This window comes from Populus nigra, chromosome 1 (genome assembly GCF_951802175.1).
Source record: "Populus nigra chromosome 1, ddPopNigr1.1, whole genome shotgun sequence".
NCBI classification, from domain to species: Eukaryota; Viridiplantae; Streptophyta; class Magnoliopsida; order Malpighiales; family Salicaceae; genus Populus; species Populus nigra.
The window spans coordinates 10,551,328-10,577,370 of NC_084852.1; the positions used below are offsets into that span (position 1 = coordinate 10,551,328).

The following is a 26,043-nucleotide window of genomic DNA, read 5'->3' on the forward strand; positions in this document are numbered from 1 at the left end:
CAGCAAAACCACTAGAAAGTCTAAAACCCTCTGTTTTTTCAAAAAATACTGCTGCTGCTATGCTGCTAGTGTTCTCGCAACCCGCGATCATCATCACCACAACCCCCGGCCGTCTTTCCTTGTTTCCGGTTAGAAGATAACTTTTTTTAAAAAAAAATTATGGGCTTAATGTCTTGTTTCGAGGGTATAATTTTGGTTTAATTTATGAACGAGTGAGTGAGGTTTGTCTTTGACATCATGTCTTTAGTTGATTTCTTTTGATGATTGTTGTGATTGTGATGCTCTGTTTAGATGGTTTTTTTTGTGTCGAATTATGAATGCATGTGTTTTGGCTATGTTTTGCTTGGCTGCGTCTCTTAATTGGGGTGGAGTATCCTTATTTGCTAGTGTTTTTCTCCCTGTTTTTCATTGTTTCAAGGATATGGGGTCCTGGTTTTGATTGAGAAACCTAGTATTCTAACCTGAAAAGCTTTTTTGATTGATAAACCCAGCTCAAAGTTTCAATCTTTACTCTTAATCAGAATTTGTGTGTGTGTGTATTAGCTGCAATGCATCCTGTTGTTCAGTTCTGTTGCCTTCTTTGTTGGTTATATATCCACTGAGATTGGGGCAAAGCAAAAATCTCAACCATAATTATAATTTTTGTTTTGAAGAAGAAAAGAAAATGATTTAATTGGATTGTTGAGACAAAGCAAATTGATTGAAAATTCAATCTGAATAAAATTTCCGCTGTCTGTATTCTGCTCTCCTCCATGGCACTTTCGAAGTCACTGCATGTTTGGTCAATTTTGAAAATTCGCATGAGGATCAGTAGGTTTCATTTAAAGTTTGATGTTTATTGTAACTTGCATCATATGCATGTGAATTTGGTATAAATTTTTTTTAAAAAAATTACCTGATTGACATATCGTGCTTCCTTTCTTTCAAGTGTTAGTCCTATTTCTTATAGTGGATATGTTTTTTTACCACCATGCCAATAAAGCAAGTTCTGCAAGTGAGCCAAAGAAGATAACTTAGGTAGGCCATGATTACATGACTGACGACTCCATTCTGGTTAATCTTATTTTAGGGACTTGTCTTTAGGACAACTTTGGAGTGAATTTATGTATTTTCAAAACAACATGTCCCAACTGTCTCCGTCTCTTCAGTCAATGCACTTAAAATACTGCAACCCATAATCTTATTGAAGAAAAACTTCTTAAAAATTTATCTTCAGTTTTTAAAATGTTTAACAAGTTGAGTTGGGTTTCTATGTGATCTTTAGCTTTCAGATAGTTTCTCTGATTTGTGATATTGATATTCTCACTTTAAGACATTCTATCTATCCAAGTCATGCAAGTGTTGACATATTCATCTCTGCAGGTTTAGGCTACTGTCCTGTCCTGAACCAGGAATTAATATCTTGCAGTGTTTGAACACTGTCTTCTAGAATCTAATACATAATGGATTTAAGATCTAAAGGTATGGCCTGGGCTGGAAACATTTACCAGAAGTTTGAAACTATGTGCCATGAAGTGGATAATGTTGTGAATAAGGTATCATTTTTTTCTTTCTTTTTTCTTCTCTTTAGCATGAGTTAAGACAGGCTTTTTTTCACATTTTCTGTCACTTTCATTGATTGAAATCAATAGTCATATTTTCTTTGGTTGTTGCAACTTCTCTTTCATGCATCGATATTTTTAGCTGTAACATATTTACTTTAAACTGTCCCATGGGCCGGCATATCCCTGCATGCATCCACAGCACAAACATGATTTGGCCATTTCTTATACTTTTACTTCTTCTTATATGAACAGGATGCATTTAAATTTGTTGAAAATCAGGTGCACTCTGTGGGTGAGAACATGAAGAAAATCTATTCTGATGCTGTCCATGATTTAATCCCTCCTTTGGCGGATCCTGCAAAATGTGAAGCTCCAGCAGCAGCTACCATTGGTGCGTATATTATTAAAACTGTGATTGGCATCGAGGATGATCATGGGTATACTTCTCAGGCAAAGCAATCACCTGCGGAGCTTGGTGATCATGATCCTATGACAAAGCAGCTAGGCAAGGATGTCTGGGAGCTTCAGGTTGCAAATCAATTGACTATCACTGGCAATTCTGAAGAAACACTTGAAGGGGCAGAATCTGAGTCAGCTCTTGGAGTTGACGATGTTACAACTGAGACTTCTGATGTGAGCACTGAAGAAAATTCAGTAAAGGAGAATTCCTGTGGACCCGAGGAGTTGGAATCTATTACTCATGGAGATAAAGAACCTTTTGAAGCATCCAGTGAATTTCCTGATTTTAGTAGTGAAAATGCATGTGGGTTTCTGGATGAGGTTTCACCTGTTACTTCAGTTCCTGGTGAGGCGTTCCAGTGCCCTCAAGATGTGGGAACTATATGTGATAGCTCTGCAGGTGATTCCTACTCTGCTAATGTGATTGTTTCTTCTTCTCAGATGTCCTTTTCAGTTGTATCTTCTGAAAAAGAAGCAGTGGAGATGGAAATTGCATCCCCCAGCTGTTCCATATTCAAGGAATCTCATTGTTTGCCTGGGATCCCACTTGATAACATCACCACCAAATTAATCTCTTGCGGTAATCCTTGTGATGTGGCTGGCCATGATTCTGACAGTTCCAAAATGCTCCTGTCTTCTACATCATCTCATTCTGATGGTTCTGTTGTGCTCTCGTCTTCTACATCTGCTCCAACTGTTTCATGTAAGATCAATGGAGCAGAGATGGGGCTTGCCTCCTCCAACAGTGTGCTTTCCTTGGTATCAATAGGTTGGTAACTCAATTTTATTTAGGGGTCATATTTTGGTAGAAAAAGACTATAGAATCATTCAAGCCAGGCCCGCATCTTCGAAGAATCATATTTTGGTTGAAAAAACACTCTAAAATCATTTTAGCCATGCCTTTATGATGTAGTGTGGGAAGAGGAAAACAGTAGAAAACAGAAATTTCAGCAGCATAATGGTTAAAATTATGCTAAATTGAAGTTGGAACAAGGTAATTAAGGTTTAGGGTTGATAAGAAACCTCTAAAATCTGAATAGATTGATAAAATAACAAAAAACTACTACAAAAGTAACCCTAGCAACCTATTTATATTAGCTTAAGCCCTACATCCATGTAAGAAAAGGATTCCTAGTCTTAGTCCCTCAGTAAAACTACATAGCCTATAAAGAAGATACTTTTAAAAGTAACATTCTAATCACATGACCCTAGATTGATTAACCCTAATATCAGAAATATAATAAAACAAATTCTAGAGAAAGCTCCTGCTTTGCTTTGAATTAATTATGTGAAGCTGTCTTGTAATATCTTGATGGCTAATTATCTTCAGATATGGGTTTGATTTGAAATTCATAGAGTCTCTGTGTCTGGGTGTGTGTTCTGAAAATATTCTGAAAAAATAAAAGCTGATGAAACTTGTCTGGTTCGCTTTGAGATAATATCAGAAAATAAAGATCAACACGTCTATATTCTAGTAGTGTTGTTGGTAAAAAGTTATAGCTATCATCATTAGCCCTTGAGATGTAAAACATTCAATAAAATTGCTTTGTGGCCTATCTATATTGAATTAGTTTTAAATTGTTGTCTTCTTATGGTAAGTTAGAATATCAGCTTAATTGTCATCTCTGAACTATTATTGAATACGGGAATGAGGTACTGTTTGAATGCATCTTCCTGACTAATGATTTGAATGGATGGTTTCAGCTAAAAGAAATATGCATATTAACATAATCAATGAAAACTATTCTACATTTAATTGGAACAGCCTGATTATCAGAAGAATGCCGTAATCTCTAAGCATTATTTAAGCTATTGCAAACTGCCTCATTATGTTTAGAATGTATGGTAAGTCCTGTGCATAGTAAGATTTCCATGTATATGACTACATGGCTTTGACATGTACATTCATGGTTCCCCTTTCAGTGACTAGTATTGAGGTGTTAAATAACTATACACCTTAGGCATGGCTTTCTGGAAGTTATTCATTCTTTCTAATAAGAGAACACATTTATAATATCACAGGTAAGGATATAATTAGCCTTTCACGACTTGTGAGTTTGAACCTGCTTGTTTCTTGGTGACTGTTTTTTATCATTTTCTTGTTAACAAAACATGAGCTTCCAAACAAGAACCATCCATAGCTGATCCTTTTTTTGCATGTGAATAACTGTTGCATAAGCTGAAACTTGCAAGTGTATCTTTTTACTGATTTCTAGAAGCACGTGCAGGATGCTCGGATGACTCTGCTATGGAAGATTTGACAGAATCTGAAATGGAAAACATTGATTTGTCTGAGAATGTGAAGCTTGATGAAAGTTGTGTCATTGTTGACAATAGCTTTCTCTATGAAGTCTCTCGTAGAAATCGTAGACTCAGATCATACAAGGTTTTACTCTCTCTCTCTCTCTCTCTCTCTCTCTCTGTATATGCACCATGCACGCATGTGGATTGGTGGCTGTGCATCCTTTTCTTTCTTTCTTTTCTTTTTTTTTTTTTGGGGGGGGGGGGTTTATATTTGGAGCTGTGCATATATTTTACAAGTAAAGGAAGAATTTATTTGCAGTTATGCAATTGATAATTTTTCAAACATGATAGGAGAATAAAAGAAAAGGAGCCACTCCATTCCTAAATGTAAAGTGCTTCAAAAAATAATGACAGATAAATTTTCATTGGCTGGTCAAACGTGGGCTAGTTACTTCTACTGTATCTAGTTTGCAAATATGAGCTATATCTTTGTAACTTTTAACTTTCTAGTTTGGCAATCTTTCTGTTATGTTTTAATTAAATTCCACCATCTTGCGAGTGTGAATAAGAGGCTAGGAATTCACTAGAAACTGTAATTTCACACAGAGCACAGTTAATTTTTCTTGAGACAATTACTGTTCACAACTTGAATTTTGTTATTCTTGGTCAATGAAACTCCATTAGAATCTTGTGTGTCTAGGAATTCACTAGAAACTGTAATTTCATAGAGCCACAGAGCACATCTAGAAATTTTTTCTTGAGCCGATTACTGTTCACAACTTAAATTTTGTTACTCGGTAAATGAACCTCCATTAGAATCTTGTGCCTTTTTTTTTTTGAGTTTCTTAATTTTGTAGATAATAAGACCTACTGACCCCCTTTTGGTTTTCTTATTTTTTAAGAAAAAAATCCAAGATGCTTTCTCTTCCAAAAAGAGGTTAACCAAGGAGTATGAGCAGCTTGCAATTTGGTTCGGGGACCTTGATGGCCATGATACAATGCAGCACGAGTTGTCATCTAGTACCACCATCACCTTGGATCCGCAAACTAATTGGAGACAAGACTCTGAATGGGAGCTGCTGTAAACAAATTGCTAGAGACGTGAACAAAACATAAGTGGGCTAATTGGCCAGCCTGCCCCTTGTACAGTTTAATAAGTTGAAGACAATGCCACGGTTTGTGAATAATGGTTGGAGGGTATAAAGTTTAGTATAGAAAAATATAGAGTAATAAAGTAGAAGATGATTATCCAATCTCATCTGCCTAACTGCTGCTGCTGCTGCAGTTTCTATTCTGATCAAGTTGCTATGAAATTGCAATATCTTGGTAGTACTTGCGCTATTACTTTTCATTTTTCATCTAGATATAGTATCTTCACGTTTGAGCTTTGTTACATATGCTTGCTTGTTAAGGGAAAGAATTTTCAACAACCGGAAAAAATAATTGAATTACTAAATTTTCAGCTCATGAATGTAACTCTATGACTTGCAGAGGTCTTTGCCTTCTGTTTTTTTGTTCTTTTCTTTTTTCAGCAAAAAGTTTGCATCTCCCCACCGTCGTAATCACATAAAATTTTGATGATTCTGTAACAAATATGCGTAGAGAATCTCATTCCAAGCATCAGGAACCCCTGGTAAACACCAGTGGATGCAGTCTGCAAAATTTTTTGGATCAGATCTTTGCTCCTTTGTCAAGAGCTTTCCCTTGCGTTCACCATAGATGGTTGTATGGCCATCTTTTCTATATTCCGACAACTGGGTGATATTCAAAAAAGTAACATTGATTTTCGATTCTCGTAGGATATCATCAACTATCTTCATGATCTGGAGATTTGAACCTGTGCCCCAGTATGGACCTTCAATTGGGTAGGATTCATTGAAGCAGCTTTCATCGCTTCCAGGCCTCCATTCCCAACTCCTACAAAAGAATGTTATGTTCTCTCATTAGGACCAGAGCTTTATAGTCCACCCGAAAATGAATGAAGCTCCATCAAAAGAATTGATTAAAGGTTGGTTATGGAATGACTACACAAACAGAGATTAGCTGATAACAGTTACCTACAATTAGAATGGGAGGGCTGGTTTCAGCATTTTCTGACCTTGTTATTCTATTTGTTTTGAATGTGATATATCAAAGGAGAAGTCTAGAATTAGATCAAAATCCATTAAAAAAAGAGGAAGAGAAGAGGTGTCCGCTTTTAATGCTTTTTAACAGTGACTGCAAAGATGGCATTAAGCTTAATTAACCTGGGGAAACGGTGTAACTCACCACAAATGAGTTGGAGACATGCTCATGAAGAACACCTTCTGCTTGATGGAGTTGATGTTGGATTCTAGCCATTTTGCCCAAGTTTCCAATGCTAACTTATATGCAGTGGTTACATTAAATTCTTGAATGTCATCTGTTGATCCATGTCTGAAACAAAACCACATAGTTAAACAACCTTTTGTTACATTCAAGTTAGATTTTGCTTAGTTACATGCGTGAGTTCAGAGGTTATAATAATGAAGAATGTGCTTGGACAGTCAGCAAAGACGTGAAGAACTGGATACTTACGTAGCATTGATCGAAGGCTTGTACATCCACCATACGTAGCTCTCGAATACTAACACGTCAACGCCTTCCCAGCTCTTTCCATGTTTAGCTATGGAATCGAGATTAACCAGCCGTTTTAGTACAGTATGATTTGTTGCATGATCTGAAATGGATTCCACAATGAAGGGAGCCCAATAATACTCAATCGATGCATTATACTCCTGAAACATTTTGTGGGAAAGAAATATGAATTTATTGGTTATAATCATATGTAATCACGGTTCAATTTAGCTGATAAAATCCCCATGGCTAACTGTTTATATTTTGAAGAAAACATTGAAAAAAGTTTAAGCGAATTGAGTACCTCAGCTTTGAAGATCTTCATCGGAGGAATTCGGTGAAAAGATTTTTTTCCATCAGGAATTACAGATTGCACCATACAGACCATAGATTCAAATTGGCCTCTCTGTACAGAATCTCCTATAAACATCAGCCTTTTGCCCCTCAAAATGTCCAGTAGCTTTAATGGATCAAATCTGAGACGGCAGAGAACATAATTATAAAGGCATTCAGGAATTTCTGCATTTCTACTGCCATAAAATAATGGCTAGCAGCAAGGCACGTTTCAAAGGGGGACATGAACACATCAAATGCCACAAAAAAAAAAAAAATTCTTACCTCGGCAATTCGCATGCACGAGGCTGCCACCTCCAATCTTGGTAGAAAGAATCAGGCCTACCATTTCTTTGGCAGGTGGTCTGTTTAACCAAGTAAGGGCAGCTTTCTTCTGTATAAAGAGGGTGGGATACATTGTCCCACACCCATTGCCCTTCAAAAACATTGCACCCTTTCTCAAACCGATCCTTTGGCAAAACAAAGACTGGTTTTTTAAACTCGCCACCTTCTTGCCTTCCATATACCCTGAAGATAGAGCTCTGGTTGCTCTTTAAACTATCTAGGACTAATCTCGCAGTTCCTAAAAGAAGGAGACAAGCTAAAGCTACAGGGAAGAGGGTTTGAATTCGTCGATCAAGTGAAGGTTTGATCGTCATTTAGGGTGGGTGAATAGAACTGAAGTGGTTGCGTTTTACTTCCTTTTAGAGACAGCTTCCTTTGTATTTGACAGTGTATCTTGAGCTTGAAGTCTTTTCGACAAAGCTCCATGCAACCACCAGTTGGTAGATTACAGTTTAGGTAGTGTCTTAGGCTTAAAAGCATTAGGATCTGGGCCATCCTCATGAGAAGTTAAGAACCATAAATCACAAGTAACCCACTCTGAACTCGTTCCCATTCTCTGCTAACTCTTGATTTCTCTGCTTGGAGAGGTGGCACATCAGCCTCCTCCTAAAATAGGACACGACAAGCCTGGTGGTTGCTTAAGTTGGTGGCTCATGACTTGACCATTTTCTTCTGCTCCTTCATGTTATATATGATCCAGATTTCAGACGGTAATATGTAAGCGTTTTGACATCCATTCAACTTGATCGCAAGTGATGGATAATTCCCACTGGACCTTTGCACGTTCATTTCTAAATGCTTGTGTTTATGTAAAGAAATCTTCTTCTTTCGTTCCAAAACTTGGATGCAGAGAGCCAAGGACCAGATTATAGATTTTCTTTTTTCTTTTCAAATGGTGTTCTTTTTAGGCAAAGCTGAAAACAGTTTCAGATGAAAAAATAAAAAATTCAAGAAAGTTTGATCTGAATTAACTTGATTAATTTAATTTTTTATTTTATATAAAATAAAAGATATTATTTTAAAAAAAAATCAATGAATTTTAATTAGGTTTTTTGAGTTGTTGGTTATCTCAAGTTTTTGAGTAGGTCATATTAAATAATATTTTTTTTTATTAAAATCTGAATTAATTTAGATTTTGAATCATCTAAATCATCCAATTAATTTATTAAAATGAATTGTGTTTTAAAACAATATTTCCGGACCTTTTAAACTCAAATATTGATATAAAACTTAAAAAAATTATTAATATTTTTTAGATTATTGATGAAGAAAATATTTTTAATTTGTTCGGAAAAAACATATTGTAATTTTAAGTGATAAGTAATTTGTTTCAAAAATATATTTATTGTAAAACAAAAAAAAAAAAACTAAAAACTAAACCTTGAGGCTTGGTTTAAGGAGGTTAGTGCTAGATATATTTATTCACCAAAAAAAATATATATTTGTCCTTCACCGAGAGAGGAAAAAAAAGTCTAAAACCTTTTGTTTTTCCAGTTATTTAAAATTCGTAAAAAACAAAAGAAAAAAAGGAATGAAAAATCTAAAAGTAAAACCTCTTACCTTAAACCTCAGCCTATCTATCTAAGAACAAAAATATCCCCAACTGCAGAAGAGAAGAGAAGAGAAGAGAAGAGAAGAGAACCAGTTTCCAGTTTGGTTTAGGTATAAGCATAGCTGTAACTATTTTTAACTATCAATCTATCGCTTCATAGACCAAACTATGATAATGACCGAAGTGTGTGGCCTCCGTACACGCTGCCTACACTCCCTCCTCCGCTCTTCTTCCTCCTCTTTCTGTCGCCACGGCCGCCAATTCGCCACCACCACAACATGCTCCATTCCCGTACCAAACAAAAAAGACAAGTTAATTGTGATTTCTGGTCCCACTGGATCCGGCAAGACCCGTCTCGCATTAGAGCTTGCCAAACGCCTTAACGGTGAAATCGTCAGCGCCGACTCCGTCCAGGTCTCTTCTTGGTCTCATGTTGCCCCCTCTCTTATGGTTTCTATCTTTTATTTGGTTAATCACTGCTTTGTTTGCTTCTTTGGGAAAAGAAAACAAAGTAATCTGCAAACAAATGGAATGGAAGATTTAGCCTTTTGGTTGGTAAGAGAAATGTAGGATGAAAAGAAGAAGTTTTAATTGTCCCAGGACTTTGAAGAAGTTAGGCATGATCATTTATTTATCTGGGTTTATTTTAGACAGCCTTCTTTTTATGCTTGAAATTCCAGAGTATTGAAATTTCTATTCAGGTGAATTGAAGTGGCTTTTTTTTATCTGCTTTGTACTGCAGGTATATCGTGGTCTTGATGTAGGATCAGCAAAGCCTACTGAGAGTGAACGAAAGGTCTTTATTCATATTCCATACGTTATGCTTTTGTTTTTTGTTGTTTCCGTTGATCAGTGTCACTTTTCCTGGCACTAAAATAATCGTAGGTCATCATGTAATTCGCTTTGGTGCAAATGTTCCAAGTAATTCTCTTCATGAGCACAGAAAAATATTCACTTAGATTTTGGTGGATATGCATCTCATAACTTTGGAACTTTTTATATAGAAGAAAAACTGTGAAGCTTTTGGTCAACCTCAACCTCTTATATTGATATGCAAAGTAAAACATACCTGGCATTTGACAGATACATATAGTTTAGCCGGTGTGAATAGTTTTTGTAATCTCAAACTATACGCTTTTTGGCAGGAAGTGCGGCACCATCTACTTGACATATTACACCCATCTGAAGGTATGTTTTTTGAAGGACCAGCTGATGTCTATGAAGCATTGTAGCACATCGTTTTTTATGGTAATTTGTATTTTGCTCTTTGATGGAATACAAACTCCTCCCTTAAGATTCTTCTCATACCATGTCCTTTCAGATTATTCAGTTGGGCAATTTTACGAGGATGCAAGACAAGCAACTCAAGATATTCTCAAAAATGGTCGTGTTCCCATAGTCACTGGTGGGACTGGATTGTACCTGCGATGGTATCTATTTGCATAACTCAACTATAATTACGATCAATCTTTCTAAAGAAGTTCCTCCTTCTTTTGGGTTGAGAAAAAGAATACTTGAAGGAAAAGTCTCAACTACGTACTACATAAGCTTCCACAATCACATCATTGCAGGATTTAAATTTATGATATAATGATGGGTCAATAATGAGTTTGCATCAACATAAATAAAAACACAGTTCTTTTCTGCAGTTGACTTTTTGAGGAAAAAAAGAAAGATAAGAACATAAAATTCTTATAGCCAATTTATCTTGCATAATCGTTCATAGGACACATGCAACATGTTTAGCTACAGAAATAAGGAAAAACCAGTTATATTGATTTGAAAATGGTGTGATTGTAAGCTTGTTTTGATGGTCATTTTCAACCAGTTAGGAGCATATTTTTCATACCTTTGACAGAAGTTTCTCAACCCTTTGCTATTTCTTTGAATATCATACATGACACTGTTACTGACAAGGCATGGTTGGTTGAGCAGTTCCTTATAGTTACGACCTTGCATATATCATTTCTACTATTTCCTTATATTATATGGCAATAAAGCTCTATGTTCTAGATTGTGCTGGAAAGACTCTAAAAGGGCTCCTTTCTTTATTTTTGCTCTCCTTCCTTTATCCCTCTCCTTTTTAGGTTGATGGAAGGAAATTATATATATTGCTTGTAAAACACACAAGAGTATCTTACGATGTTAGTTTTCACTTTTATCTCTTTAATGTGATTCTTAGGTTCATATATGGAAAGCCAGATGTTCCTAAAGCCTCACCAGAGATTGCATCTGAAGTATATTCCGAGCTTGCAGAACTTGAGAGGAATAAGGACTGGGATGCAGCTGTGCAGTTGGTGGTCAAAGCAGGTGATTCACAGGCACAGTTTTTGGCTGCCAATGATTGGTATCGGTTGCGGCGTAGCCTTGAGATAATTAAGGTTAATTTGTGAAGTTTTCTAGCTATATTTGTGACATCAACTGAATTTAGATCAAGGTCATGGTTGTGCAACTTTTATTGTGGGTGTTGGACATGTGGATTGTTGAAAATTCTAACTGCACAATAATATGGAACTATTTACACAACACAAACAAAGTGATTTCATCTCTTTGAACAACAACAACAACAACAACAACAACAACAATAATAATAATATCCCAACATTTTTAAACCATTTATTACTTAAGAAGCCCTAACCAAAATGTAACTGGCTGTCATGAAATCATGACACTGAAATCCCCCACCCTATTATCTCTTATGCCCCTCCCTAGTCACATGAGTGCAGGCACTCCTCTTCCCAACGGGCACAGGGATAAGTTGCTTTTAACATCACAGAACAAACTATTTTCTTCGTTATCAGTTTACGTTAATTATATTAGGAAACAATTTCTTTTTTGTTTGTGTTTTATGGGGCTGCATATCTAGATTGAGTGCATGTATTTTCCATTGATTTTTGTTTCTCTTGGTGTGGCAGACTAGTGGATCTCCTCAATCTGCTTTTCAAGTTCCATACAAGTCTTTCAAGGACCAATTTGATACAAGATTAACAGACAGCTCCCATGATGTGAATTCATCTGGTGATTTGGACTACGAGTTCATTTGTTTTTTCCTCTCAAGCCCCAGACTTGATCTCTATAAATCAATTGATTACCGATGTGAAGATATGGTTGCAGGTAGATTATATCACAGCTCATCACTATTATAGACACATATTTGCTATAAAGGAATATACTAATAAAAAGAGAAGAATATACAAGTACAGTAAGAGGAATGAGACATGATCTAATGAGATGACAGGAATAAAAAAGGGAAGACAAGCAGACATTACAATGCGACTGAATAGAAACTAAAGACACTCTTGAAGCTCATAAAACATTGTGCTGTAAAGATGCTGGGAATGCTTTCCTATTCCGTCGTCACAAAGTAGGGTACCATCAAAGATTTTGAAATTCTTCCATCTGGATGTTCAATCAAACTGTGAACTTATCACAGTTAATAATTAATAATAGAATCCTCCACTCTAAAATGTTATTTGCTCTTCTTTTTTTTGTGATTCAAATAATTATATTTTTGTAGAAGGGCTCTACTACTTGTGAAATTTTAGGTTTTACACTGCCATTTTATGAATCCAAAGATAATATTTATCCATTCTAGGCTTTACATATGTGGTAGTGTTTGAAGAAGTTTTAGGGAACGCTTAACTTTTTTTTCCCTTGCCTACCATCTAGAGATACCGGCATTATCTTGCCTGCTTTGACAAACGTACTTACATTTTCTTGAGCAATTTGGAAATTAAATAACAATAGTGGTATGCATTCAGATGGTTGGATTTAAGTATTAGTGAAAACTTGGAAATTAAATAACAATGGTAGCATGCATTCAGATGGTTGGATTTAAGTATAGGTGAAAACTCTTTTATATTTGATTAGTTTGGAAAATGTCATTCCCTTAATATCATATTTGGTTAACCTTTTAATTTCCTGCTCTTTTATTAATGCAAGTTAGAATAGCATCAGAGATGATTATGCAACATCATGTGATATGTTTATGTTTGTTTTAGGATAAGATGGCCTGACTTATTTCTTTATGTACTCCTTAAAATAAATGGCCTCTTTAAAAAACAAGTGGATATATATAGTCTATGTTCAATTTGTAGACAATCACAAAAAATATAATTTAAAACAAATGAAAATATTTATTACTTTCTTTTGTTAATACTTATTTTTGGATTAAGGGAGTATTTTTATTTATATTTTTTACTTTAAATCTCGCATGCATATTAGTTTCCTTTGCACGGTCAACTCCTAAGTGACATTTATTTTGTGTTTATTTGATTTGGCTATAGGGAGCAATGGGATTTTGACTGAAGCCAAATGGCTTCTTGATGAAGGTCTTCTTCCAAACTCCAATTCCGCAACTCGAGCAATCGGTTACAGACAAGTATGCCTTTGAAATATTTTTATTTATTGTTATTTCAGTTTTATATGGATTTATCTTATCATTGAAAACCATTGTGTTGTCTTGATGTTTCTTGTCGGTGATATTCATGTCAATTGCTTGGTTTTCTCATCTATTTTCCTCCCTCACCTAATTTGCTTAATCAGTGATTTGCTTTCAGTTTTGTTTATGTATAGTTTCATCATATCAAATTCTAATAGTTGGATCAATTTGTTTGCTTCTTTTTCAGAGAGAACACTTCTGATTAATGTACAACTCAATTCAATTTTTTCCTTGCTGTTTTAGTTTATTGTGTGAGATCATCATCATTCACAATCATTTTCACTTGATTATGTTTTTTTGCTTATTGGTACTTTATTTTTTGCTAGATTGCATAATCAGTGATAATACAGTTATTATTATTTTTTTTTAACATTATCAGGCAATGGAGTATCTTTTAAGGTGTCGAGAAGATGGGGGTAGGAGTTCTGCTGGAGATTTTTATGCTTTTCTATCAGAATTTCAGAAAGCATCTCGGTAACATTTATCCACTTCAAAATTGATATTTATGTAACTCTTGATGTAGAATTCAATTTGATGTTCATGTTGACTGGTAGAAAGATTTAAAACAAAATGCTGTAGTCGACATTGGGGAGGTTGGGCCATGTGTGAGGTAGAGGGTAAACAAGAGCTCAGATGAATGTGATGGATGCTTTTGAGAAAAGGAAAAGGCAGTACGAGATATTAGAAAATAGGGCAGGAGTGGTGAAATAATAATTTTGCATGTTTTCTTATGCTCATGGATGATATATATATCCAAGCTTTTCATGCATTTTGGAGGATGCCTCACTGTCTTGTTGTATTCGTTCTTCTTTGTCTTATAATGAATTTCTTCTTTTATTAGGGTAAAACAGTAATAATAATGTCTGTAACACTTCAGCATCGAGGCTTATTTAATTAGTTAATGTATCATGAAGGTCCTGAGGCACTTGACATTGGACAAGTCCTTGATTGGGTACTTTGATAAAATATGTACTTGATTTAATAATATCAAGGCAGTAGCTTAAAATTCATCTGTTAATTAATTTATCAGATATGAAGTTGGTTTGTGTATAAAAATCTGTTTGTAAAAGAATTCAATTCCCTTCCAGAAGGGGGAAAAGGTTTACATGTAGCCTAGACGCTGTGTTATTCTATCAGATTTTGGATGTTCATGTCTAATATCCAATGGTTTATTTTATTCAACTTTTGCCTTTTCTTTTCAGAAACTTTGCAAAAAGGCAAATGACATGGTTTCGTAATGAGCATATCTATCATTGGCTTGATGCTTCTAAACCTCTGGTATGATCAAGTTTGATGCCATGTTTTCTCTTCGCAATGGTAACTAAAAGCTGGTTGGCTTACAGTTGTTAAGTGTTTGGTACTTGTACAAGTCTCTTTTACATGGCTTAGATATGCCTGTCTATATCATGAATGTGCATTTTTTTTTCCGTAAGTGTGCATGCTTCTGAGTTCATGATGAGAAACTTGGTTATGTAGCAAATCTTCGAGTGTGTGTGCCCACAGCAACACACATGCATGCATGTTTCTCTGTGATAATTGAAGGTCACTGGAGACAGGTCATATGTATGTTTCTATCATCTTAGTGCACCTTTTATTGGAGTGATGTGAAAACACCAAGAATTCTTTGATCTAATGAACGGGGGTTGAGTGAAAGATATTTTTCTTTAAAAGAAAAATAAGGTGAAAGCTTTTCTTGTTCCTCAACTTTTTATTTGCATTTTTCCGCTGGTGCTGGTGCAAAATCATTTAGCAAAACTTTTATAACAGGTAAAGGATGTTACGAAAGTTCCCCCATTCCATTGAAGACATGATATTAGTGTTAGCTAATTATTTAAGAAAAATCTTGAGGTCTTCTGGTAACAAAGTTGCCAGAATATAGCCATGTCTGACCGCTAAAAATGCCCGAAGTGGCATCATATGCCTTCCCAGGTGCAAATACCTTACAAGAAGAACAAATACCGTATTCTGTTTTCCCTGTCAAGTTTTCATTTTTGTTTCTCTATTACAACTGACCTCCAATCTTGTAAGAAGAATTTTTTCACAAAATTCTCTTAGACCAACTCAGAATGGAGGACTTTTCTAGAGAAAATTGAACCAGGCAAGGGAACAATGACATAAAATGGTACCATTTTCATTGTTTGACATGGTTGATCATTATTTTACTATTCTTCTGAGGATCCAACTCCTAGTTTCCAGATTGTACAGAAGGATGGAATGCAGTAAATTTTGTTTCTCCTTGTAAAGCAGCCGCACACTTTAGTCCATTGGTGAAAGGATCTTTTCTCCATGCTAACTTTCCTATAATTTTATTTTTCAGGAAATGGTGCTTAACTTTGTTTATGATGCATACCATGACCAAACCGGAAGCTTTGTTGTGCCTGAATCACTTAGAATGAAGAAAGATATGACTAGCAGACGGGAGGTTCTTCAACTCAAGGCTTATCGCACCAAAAATAGGTATGGTTTAACAAACAAGGACAGATACATTTGTTTTCTCTTTTTATTTATCTATTGACAAAACTTTTTTATGTTTTTGGACAAAACACTAATGTGTTTGTTTACTGGTGAAGGCATTTTGTTAGTCGTAATGATTGTTCTGATATACTTGACTGGATAAGAACAACTCAAGGCGAAGCAGTGAGCGTAGTGTAATTTCATTATGTCTAATCTCTATTTTGGCCCATCTGAAACTAAACTTTCACATGGAAGTAGCCTCGAAGTTTCTTCAAAAGGTGAACCTTTAAGACCCTTGCTTTCTCATGGTATGTTTGAATTCTACACCCAACTTTAACTGGCCGCCTTATATATTTTGCTGCAGTGAAACTGATGGACATGGACTCAGTGATGGGCATTGTTCGAGAATTCACACTAGAAATCTCGGTCTTTTTTCCTGAGTGGGCCAAAGCATTGAGCAGAGAATTAATGTATTTATGCTCGCTCGTATATTTTTCTTTATTTTGTCAGTGAAGCAATAGGGTACGGTGGTAGCTGTGAACTGTATATGAATGCCAGCATGTTTCAAAACATTATGCTGTCAATGAATTTACCATTTCACTTCTCCTTGAACTGAACAAGTTTCATTTCTTTCATGAAGATCCAGGATCAGTTTAGTTTCAGTTCCTGCCTGCCTGCCAGAGCCTTGCATTGGAAACGTAGAGGGCTATAATTATGTACCAAAAAACCTAGTACTTTTTTTGTTTTTTTTTACCTTAAAGGTTTAGATATTAGCTAAGCTCCTAATGTTTTTGTATTTTAATGTTTTAAATTAATATTTTTTTTAGTGTTTTTAGATTATTTTAATGTATTAATATTAAAAATAATTTTAAAAAAATAAAAAATATATTATTTCGATATTTTTCTAAGTGAAAAATACTTTAAAAAATAACCGTAATTATATTTTTAAATATGTTTATAATTAAATCATGTATGGTAGTTGATTTGGTTAAGAGGTTGGGTTAGTTCTGAGTCATATGGGTTGATTCAGATTAATCTATAAAAATTAAAAAAAATATTGGATATTTTAATATTTTATATGAAAAAATTATAAAGTAATTTATATAAATGAGGTTAAATATTTATAAATTAATTTTATATTTTTTAAATTTATGAATAAAATAAAAAATCTTACCGAATTTAATCGGGTCGGATTTCACAACGCAGTCCGTGCACCTTGTTCTTCTAGCATTTTCCTTTCTTTCTTTTATTATTGTTCACTGGACATCTAATTTCAAAAAAAGAAACCTCGAGGGACTAAAAATGTTAGGTAAGTGAAAAGGACAGAACACTGTGTTCTCGTTCTCGAGGCGGAAAGTCAGATGCATGCATGCCCACCTTTCTGTTCCCAGCGGCTGTTAAAGAACACAAAAAAAAAAATTCCGTGTTCTTTCTCCGCCCTTCAATGTTGCTGTGCCTGTGTTGTACGGTGATCTCGTTTATTTATAGTTTCTTTTATATATATATATATATATATATATATATATATATATATATATATATATATATAAAGAAACTATAAATAAACGATTGTCTTGTGATCAAGTACTTTTAGTTAAAATAATGGACTGTAACCCGCGCCTTCACTCGAAACGGTTCTCTTTTGAAAGAAACAAAAATAAAAAAATCTATTGTCGTGTTATTAATTTAATTATTAACTTAATTAAAAGTCTATTTGGTAGAGTAATAATAGTTATTTTTTAAAATATTTTAAAAAAAAATTCATTGAAATAATATTTTTTTAAAAATAAATTATTTTTAACATCAGTACATTAAAATAATTTAAAAATACAAAAAAAAATTAATTTGAAGCAAAGAAAAAAATAAAAAAAAAATTAATTTTTTTAAAAGTACTTTTGAAATACAAAAATAAATAGATATTATATGTAATAAGATTGGTTAATTTAATTATTTGATTTAAATTAAAGACAAAAACAAAAAAACATATCGTAAATAAACTTTTATCAGTAATAAATAAAAAAATGAGTCTTCGATTGAATCTATAATGAAAATATTATTGGAGGGCCAGCATTCAACTGTGGACATTGTCCACTAATAAAAAAAGCTTTTCAAGTAGTTTAAACTCAACTGTAAAAAGATATAGGACAACATCAAAAGAAGTTATATGATTCAATAAAGCAATGACTTTTAAAAACAAATTAAACAAAACACAATGAAATGAGTATCTGTATATATTCAATCAATCAATTCTATTTAATTAAATAAAAAATATTTTGAGAAATATATCTAAAAAGAAACAAAACATAAAAAAAACCCTAGATAACCAAACCAAATAAAAAAAACAAAGGATGTAAAAAGAATATACAACAACAATGAGCTTAATCTCTAATAAAATAAAAATAAAAAGATCAAATCTAAAAAAACATTAGCTTAAAAGAACTATAAAAATAAAAAATAACTCATAGCAAATATTCTTAAGTTGGGTTAATTTTTCAAATTAAAAGACAAGACCAACAGTACAATAACAAAAACATTCTCAAATCTAGGACATTAACTATAACTAAAACTGATCAATGTTTTACTGTAGCGTGAAATATTGTTCGTTGTGAGTGAATTTATTGTGAATTGTACTGTGCTGCACTATGGATGCATTGTAAGTGCTTTCACTGTGAACTGTGAAAGCTTTTACTATGGACTGCATTGTTTGGCAGGGGTGTGGTTGGGCCGGAGGGTAGGGGCGTCAGCCTAGAGGCAAGCCCCCCGGTGCTCGATCTGCCCGGCCTTGGGCGATGGGGCAGACCAAGAGCGCACGCGGTGCTTTGGTTGCCACGCCCACAAATAGGCTGCCCAAGCGCCACGTGGCGCTTGGACTGCAGTCCAAGCGCCACATGGCGCTTGAGGTGCCTATACTTTTAGTATAATTGTATTAAAAATATTCTTTTTTTAGTATAAGTAATGTTTAGAGTATTAATGATAAAAATATTATTGTTTGTTTTATTAATATTTTTTAGTATAATTAATATTCAAATTATATTTTTTCTTAATATATTTTTTTGGTATAATTGATAGTATTGGTGTTAAAAATATTATTATTTTTTTAGTCTAATTAATAGTGTTGATCTCAAAACTATTATTATTTGTTCTCTTAATATTATTTTTTTGGGTATAATTAATAGTATTAGTCTCTAAAATATTATTATATTTGGTGTTATAAATAATAATATTATTATAATAATTCATATTATTGCTACTAAAAATATTATTATTTGTATTATAATAATTATTATTTTCATTAAAATTTATAAGAGTATAAATATTATTATTATCATTAATAAATTTTAAAAAGCTGTTATTACTATGAAAAAACCACGTAGGACACGTGACACGTAGGCTAGCCTTGGGCCTGGCAGGATAGGACCCAAAATAGCATTGGGTGTTAGTTGCAGGCAAACCAAGCGCCACGTGGTGCTTGTGCTGCCTACACTTTTATTATAATTACAAGTATTAATATTAAAGATATTATTATTAGTTTTCTTAATATTCTTTTTTTAGTGTAATTAATTTTTAGAGTATTAATAGTAAAAATATTATTGTTTGTTTTGTTGATATTTTTTTTAGTATAATTAATATTAAAAGAATTATTATATTTTTTCTTAATATATTTTTTTGGTATAATTGATAGTATTGGTGTTAAAAATATTATTAGTTTTTTAGTCTAATTAATAGTGTTGATCTCAAAACTATTATTATTTGTTTTCTTAATATTATTTTTTTGGTATAATTAATATTATATTTTTTCTTAATATATTGTTTTAGTATAATTAATGGTATAATATTTTTGGAGCTATAAATAATATTATTTTTATAATAATTAATACTAAAAATATTATAATTTGTATTATAAATATTATTATTTTCAGTAAAATTTATAAGAGTATATTTTATTGTAATTAATAAAATAATTGATGAATTTGAAAGAAAATGTTATATCATTTACTAATTTTTCCAAATGTATTGTAATAATAATTTTATCAAATTACACTTAAGTTTACATTTATTTTCATTTAAAAATTACATATAAATTATTAGTTGATGGCAGGATCCAAAACCAAATAACCTTGGGTCCTGCACAGCCAAACCTAAGGCTAATTCAAAGCTAGACTTGAGCCATGTTGGGCAGGACCCAAAATAGCCTTGGGTCCTGGCCGCAACAAGACCCATATATGTTTGGGATCTAGCTTGGCAGGACCTAGATAGACTTGGGTTTTGCTCCCAGTTTTTTTTTTAAAAGTTAAAGATAAGCCCATAGTGTAGATTAGTAACTTTAATATGCGAGTAAAAATAAAAATTTATCTCTAAATGACACCAATCAATATATGATATTTTATAATGTAATTTTAAAACCAAGTACTGTCTTGCCCTGGATTAATTTAAGAATATCAAAACACAATTATACACTCATCCTCTAGACAAAAGGGTTTTCTTTCAAGGGTAAAAAAGGATAGGGAATTAATTGTTCCTGTTCACAATGCATTGTGTTTGGAGAGCAATAAATTCCTATATCTTTTAGTTTTATTTACAATGATAAAGTCTTTTATTTTGATATTTTATTTTCTCATTTTAAGATTATACCTTTTTAATTTAATCGAAGAAAAACTATTAAAAAATAATTATAATCGAGAAATAAGCTTGGATTTATAGGTGTGGTTACGTGTAATTTACACTTTTATTAATTATTGTCATTTGGTTATTGCAATATGATTGAGAATAAAAGATATCAAATTCATAGTAGCTAAGAAATAAAAAGAAGGAAGATATTACACTGACCACTCTTTCTTCATAAAACTACTATACATATTTGTTGCGCATTTTCACACGACCAATTAAAAAATAAAATTTTATTATTTATCTCTTAATATATATTTTAAAGTAAATGCATTTGCTTTTCTAAACAATGAAAAATTTTAATTGACAGATTGCTAAAATCAAATTATTTTGCTAAGATGAAAACTGCATGTTTTATTCATTTCCAATTTTTAAAATTTTTGAATTTTTAAAATTTTCTAATTTCAAAATCCAAGACGAGTATTGAGAAGAAATATAAAAATTAAAAAAGATAAAGGCCTCGTTTAACATCGGAGATCAACCGTAATTTTAAAAAAATTTACATTTTTAAACTTCCGATTAATTCTTTCTAATGTTTTTTATCATAAAAAAATAAAAATAATTTTAATATATTTTCATCTAAAAAATATTTTAAAAAACCAACTTTCAGGCTCAAAAGATACCATGATGCAACATCTCCAAGATTGTCTTGTATAATTTATTTGATGTATTTATAACACCTTTTTTTATATGATAATTTAAATTAAAAAAATTACATGTTGTTCTCATTGTCTCAATGTATAATGTAATGTAGCTTGTCTTGATTTTTGAATTCAAAAGATGATTTTTTTATCATATTTCTTTTAGATAAAAAATATAAATGGTCATAACTTGATACTTTAAATTTTTATCCAAACATAAAAAATGATAGATTAATATTAAAAATTTAAAAAGCAGAGAGAACAACTTGTATTTTACATCCATTTTTTTTCATGAGAAATCTATTTTTTCTAAGTTTAAAAGTGCATTTATTTTTATAATTTATTTTAATATTTTTAGATCGTTTTAATACGTTGATGTCAAAAATAATTTTTAAAAATAAAAAAAATATTATTTTAATATATTTCTAAACAAAAAATATTTTAAAAACAACTATTATCATACTCATGAAACACTACCTAAAATGCATTTCAATGAACTTTTAAAGCATGAAAAACCAAATCAATATTTAAAACTTGTTTATAGAATTAGCCTCCGATATAGTATTTTGGGACACATTGAAACTCTATATCAAACTCCAATAAACTTCATCTCGCGAGACAACGTGACTCTGTGTAATTAGACGGAATATCATAACGGCGGACCATTTCTGCAACGGAAAACTTTTTAAAAAGAAGAAAGTTTTAGTGGTGTAGAATAGAAGAATATTCTTTGGCACACTTTTTTTTTTTTTTTTTTAATTATTATTAGAAAAATACCCACATCACATGACATGTCAAATTACTCACCACACGTAAGTACCCCCAAGCCCAAAGGGTTAAAGAGATATTTTATGATTTTTAATTAAATCAAACTAAACTAAACCAAAGAAGTAAATGTATTAAATAAATGGGTTGGTAGAATAAATAAAGAGTTTTAAAAGGTGCTTGGTACTGTTGTATAATTTATTTTTTAAAGTATTTTTTTATTTTTTAAAATTTAATTAAAAAAAAATTCAAAAAGATTTCAAAACACTGCCTTAAGATCCCTCTCACCCTCGACCTGGAGGTCACCAACAAAACTATCTTTTCCTCCTCCAAACCCCAAAACCCTCGATCGTTCCTCCATCTCCATTTCCTCTCTCTCGAGAACTTATAAAAAATGAGGGCTTCAATGTTGAGACTCATCAAATCCCTAACCACCTCCCCATCTTCCCACGTCCTCCGCCGTGGCTACGCCTCTGAGGCCGTCCCCGAACGCAAGGTCGCTGTCCTCGGTGCTGCCGGAGGAATTGGTCAGCCACTCTCTCTTCTCATGAAACTTAATCCTCTCGTCTCCAACCTCGCTCTCTACGATATCGCTAACACTCCCGGTGTCGCTGCCGATGTCAGCCACATCAACACCAGATCTGAGGTTTATATCCCCTACCTATATAAAAGATACATGCTTTCACTTTTATTTTCCTCTTTTTGTGCAGATGCTTGCTTTTTTAGTATATTTTATTATATCAATATGTAAATTAAACAGATCTATATTTGATTCGTCCTGTTAATTCCTTATTGTTTTTGGTCTCTCTGGAACTGAATCCATCCGTTTTATAATGCTGTTGTTGATTTAATTGCATTAAATGTTTCTGCTTTGATTACTACCACCCCACTCACTTGTCATTAACTTTAGGTGTTTGTTTGCTTGCTTGTTTATTTGTGTTTAGGTTGTTGGGTATGCAAGTGATGCTGAATTGGGGAAAGCCTTGGAGGGAGCAGATGTTGTAATCATTCCAGCTGGTGTGCCAAGGAAACCTGGAATGACCCGTGATGATCTCTTCAACATCAATGCTGGGATTGTAAAGGGTCTCTGTGAAGCAATTGCTAAGCACTGCCCTAATGTGAGTAACAAGCTTTTTTTCTGTAAACAGTTCTATTAATTCATGTTTGTATGTCTGAGTTAACTTTAATGGTTAGTTCTTAACTCTGCTATGGTTTGGTTTAAATAGCTCCTGCAGCGGTTGTATTTGGAGCCCCATAGAGTCATTTGTATTTTCAAAGTCAATCAAACATGCATTCAGGGTCATTTTTCTTTATGGTTTTGTTTTGATTTCATGTTAGCTTACAAATCTTGTGTTTGAATTTGTTGTATTAGGCACTTGTTAATATGATCAGCAACCCAGTGAACTCAACAGTTCCTATTGCCGCTGAGGTTTTTAAGAAAGCAGGAACCTATGACCCGAAAAGGTTGTTTGGTGTGACTACCCTTGATGTTGTTAGGGCCAAAACTTTCTATGCTGGAAAGGCCATGGTGCCAGTTGCAGGTTTGTACAGTTACTCATTTACAAGAAACTTGTCCTTATTTTTTCTCCACCTATGTTTACCTACAGAAAGCCAAGTTGAAAGCAAAGTTTATAGTGTTTTAACCTACTAAACCTTTTGTTTTGGTGAAAAAGAAGAGCTTAGCTTCAGTAGATGGAATTCTTATATTAGCAAGTTTCTCTGGTCTTTTACTGTGCAGTTTTGTGTTTTAGAACTTTTTGACTCAATAATATCTTATGAGCATAGGGGACTTATTTGAACATTTTGAATACCTCACGTGTGGATTTCTCATACTGCCTTTGGTGTTTTGCTTTGGTTCACAGAGGTTAATGTACCAGTTGTTGGTGGTCATGCAGGCATAACCATTCTCCCACTATTTTCACAAGTATTTATTCACTCCCTTCCCCCTGTTCTCTCCTAAATACTCTTTATCTGGCGTATGCTAATATTGTTTGTATGCAAATTCTTGTCTGATTGTTCGAGATCAACCTTTCTAATTCTGTTTTACTTATTTGATTTATTTTATAGGCCACACCAAAAGCCAATTTATCAGATGAAGTGATTACTGCTCTTACAAAGAGAACTCAAGATGGTGGGACAGAAGTTGTGGAAGCAAAGGCTGGAAAGGGCTCTGCAACTTTGTCAATGGCGTAAGTTTATGTCCTGAACATCTTTATAATCATGAATATAATTTGGATCCTTGTCTATGGACACTATTTGCTTTTCATTATGAAAGTCTGGTGCCTACAAAAGTTTTCATGCTATGTTGACCAGGAAATAAATTTCTCTTGTAATTGATTTTTATGGAGGATTATTTTTACCTATCAGCTTTAATTGTTTTTCCCTTCCTGTATAAATCATGGTTAGAAAAACAATGTGTAGCTCATTCTTTACCCTTTTACAAGTCTCTTCATGTCATTGAGCCAGCTTATTTATAAAAGAAAAACTGTTTCTTTTAACTAATTTGATTGGCCATTTGCAGCTATGCAGGAGCCATTTTTGCTGATGCTTGCTTGAAGGGGCTCAATGGAGTTCCAGATGTGATTGAATGTTCATTTGTGCAATCAACTGTCACTGAACTACCTTTCTTCGCATCCAGGGTAATTTTATCAACTTTCCTTGATTGAACATAAAAGCTCTTTGTTTTATTATGTCGATGGAAAATATCTCTTTGATTGGGGTTCATTCTTTTAATTTACTTAATTGCATATTGTTTACAAGTTTAGAGTACCGTCCCTAGTTCACAATATATTAGTTCAAATTACAGATTTGTATGTGTAGGAGTCATCTGAGCTGTCCTGTTTACTTGGTTGGAAAAGAAAAATGATCTTAATTGAATTTTATTCTTTTAAGCCCCAAGAATGAAATACCTGAGTTGTGGTTAGCTACTCGGTTCTATCTTATCCTGTCAATGTTATGTTGGATTGAGCTTCTAAATGATGTTGTCATACTAAAAGATACTGGTTTAATTCATGTCATTTTGGTTTGTCTTCCCCATCACCTCCAGTACTTCAATCTGATCACTATTCCTCACTAGTGCATCCATGTATGTCTTCTCGCTTCATGTTGAACATGATTGAACCATTTTTATGACCTTTCCATAATTTCATCATCTCTCTGCAGATGCACTTATTATTTTGGTCATAGTCTCGATGTGCTGATCATAGCATCCTCATCTCAGTTACACCAATTTTATGACAAAGCTATCACTCTGCCAAATGAAAAAAGAAAGTGAACTTGTTAGATCAATTGTTTTTAGCAGGTCCTTTGTAGATATATCTGACGACAAAGGGTGCATTACATTGTAAAGGTTACATGATTCTCTGCACCTTTTGCAGATGCAGCACTCTGGCATTTGTTGTTTTTCTAGTGCATCTTCGTTGTTGTACTCTTGCATTTTTGCGATGGAAGTTTTGTATTTGAATTTTGTATGCTTGCCAGGGTTGTGAGATGGTAACCCTGTGAATCCTTTTGTATTTGCAGGTGAGGCTTGGAAAGAATGGCGTGGAGGAAGTTCTAGGGTTAGGTCCTCTCTCTGACTACGAAAAGGAAGGTTTAGAAAAGTTGAAGCCTGAGCTCAAATCATCTATTGAGAAGGGAATCAAATTTGCCACCCAGTAATTTAAGTACTGATTTTTGGCCGGCGGTTATTTGCTCGAGTCAAACACATGCAAACTTTGCATTTTTTGAGTGTTGTCTTTGCGGCTGCCGGCAGCACGGCTTTTGCTTTTTCGGGTAGAGGAGGCACATAAATTTAAATTTTATCAATAATACCCTGTGACTTTTATAGGAGGTGTTTGGTACCCGGGAGAGAATAAGAATTTTTTAGTTTGTGTTAAATGCGTATGGCCAGTGTTAACGTCCCATGGAAGATGATATTCTTATAAATCAGGGTATATGCCCAAATTGACGGCGGTTTGGATAGATCTCCACCGCCCTTTTTTCACGCTGGGTATTTTTGATTTG

General features: G+C 33.5%; 4 protein-coding genes across 7 annotated transcripts; 3 read left to right on the forward strand and 1 right to left on the reverse strand.

Annotated features, from left to right (window-relative positions):
* LOC133681133 (uncharacterized) lies at positions 1-5,579 on the forward strand. Of its 4 annotated transcripts, none has more exons than XM_062104266.1 (5): positions 1-128; positions 1,363-1,535; positions 1,797-2,772; positions 4,232-4,389; positions 5,150-5,579. In XM_062104266.1, the coding sequence occupies exons 2-5, from the start codon at positions 1,443-1,445 to the stop codon at positions 5,330-5,332; spliced, it is 1,410 nt and encodes a 469-aa protein (XP_061960250.1). In that variant the 5' UTR covers positions 1-128; positions 1,363-1,442; the 3' UTR covers positions 5,333-5,579. The 4 variants fall into 4 exon arrangements, with proteins under 4 accessions (XP_061960250.1, XP_061960253.1, XP_061960252.1 ...); XM_062104269.1 differs by having other exon boundaries at positions 1,824-2,772; XM_062104268.1 differs by lacking the exon at positions 1-128 and adding an exon at positions 195-212.
* An 88-nt stretch (positions 5,580-5,667) lies between these two features.
* LOC133681134 (protein trichome birefringence-like 31) lies at positions 5,668-7,888 on the reverse strand. The gene is made up of 5 exons (XM_062104270.1): positions 7,461-7,888; positions 7,147-7,318; positions 6,804-7,003; positions 6,516-6,662; positions 5,668-6,164 (listed from the first exon to the last, which is right to left on the reverse strand). Exons 1-5 carry the CDS (start codon positions 7,832-7,834, stop codon positions 5,810-5,812), a joined length of 1,248 nt encoding a protein of 415 aa, XP_061960254.1. The 5' UTR covers positions 7,835-7,888; the 3' UTR covers positions 5,668-5,809.
* Positions 7,889-9,042: 1,154 nt separating this feature from the next.
* LOC133693674 (tRNA dimethylallyltransferase 9) lies at positions 9,043-16,579 on the forward strand. Its single transcript, XM_062114943.1, has 12 exons — positions 9,043-9,486; positions 9,815-9,868; positions 10,218-10,260; positions 10,394-10,502; positions 11,255-11,453; positions 11,988-12,186; positions 13,359-13,453; positions 13,893-13,987; positions 14,716-14,791; positions 15,831-15,970; positions 16,084-16,245; positions 16,332-16,579. The coding sequence occupies exons 1-11, from the start codon at positions 9,241-9,243 to the stop codon at positions 16,163-16,165; spliced, it is 1,338 nt and encodes a 445-aa protein (XP_061970927.1). The 5' UTR covers positions 9,043-9,240; the 3' UTR covers positions 16,166-16,245; positions 16,332-16,579.
* Positions 16,580-22,311: 5,732 nt separating this feature from the next.
* LOC133680979 (malate dehydrogenase, mitochondrial-like) lies at positions 22,312-26,023 on the forward strand. The gene is made up of 7 exons (XM_062104051.1): positions 22,312-22,684; positions 22,983-23,156; positions 23,411-23,579; positions 23,901-23,962; positions 24,106-24,227; positions 24,560-24,677; positions 25,561-26,023. Exons 1-7 carry the CDS (start codon positions 22,433-22,435, stop codon positions 25,696-25,698), a joined length of 1,035 nt encoding a protein of 344 aa, XP_061960035.1. The 5' UTR covers positions 22,312-22,432; the 3' UTR covers positions 25,699-26,023.
* Positions 26,024-26,043: the final 20 nt, after the last annotated feature.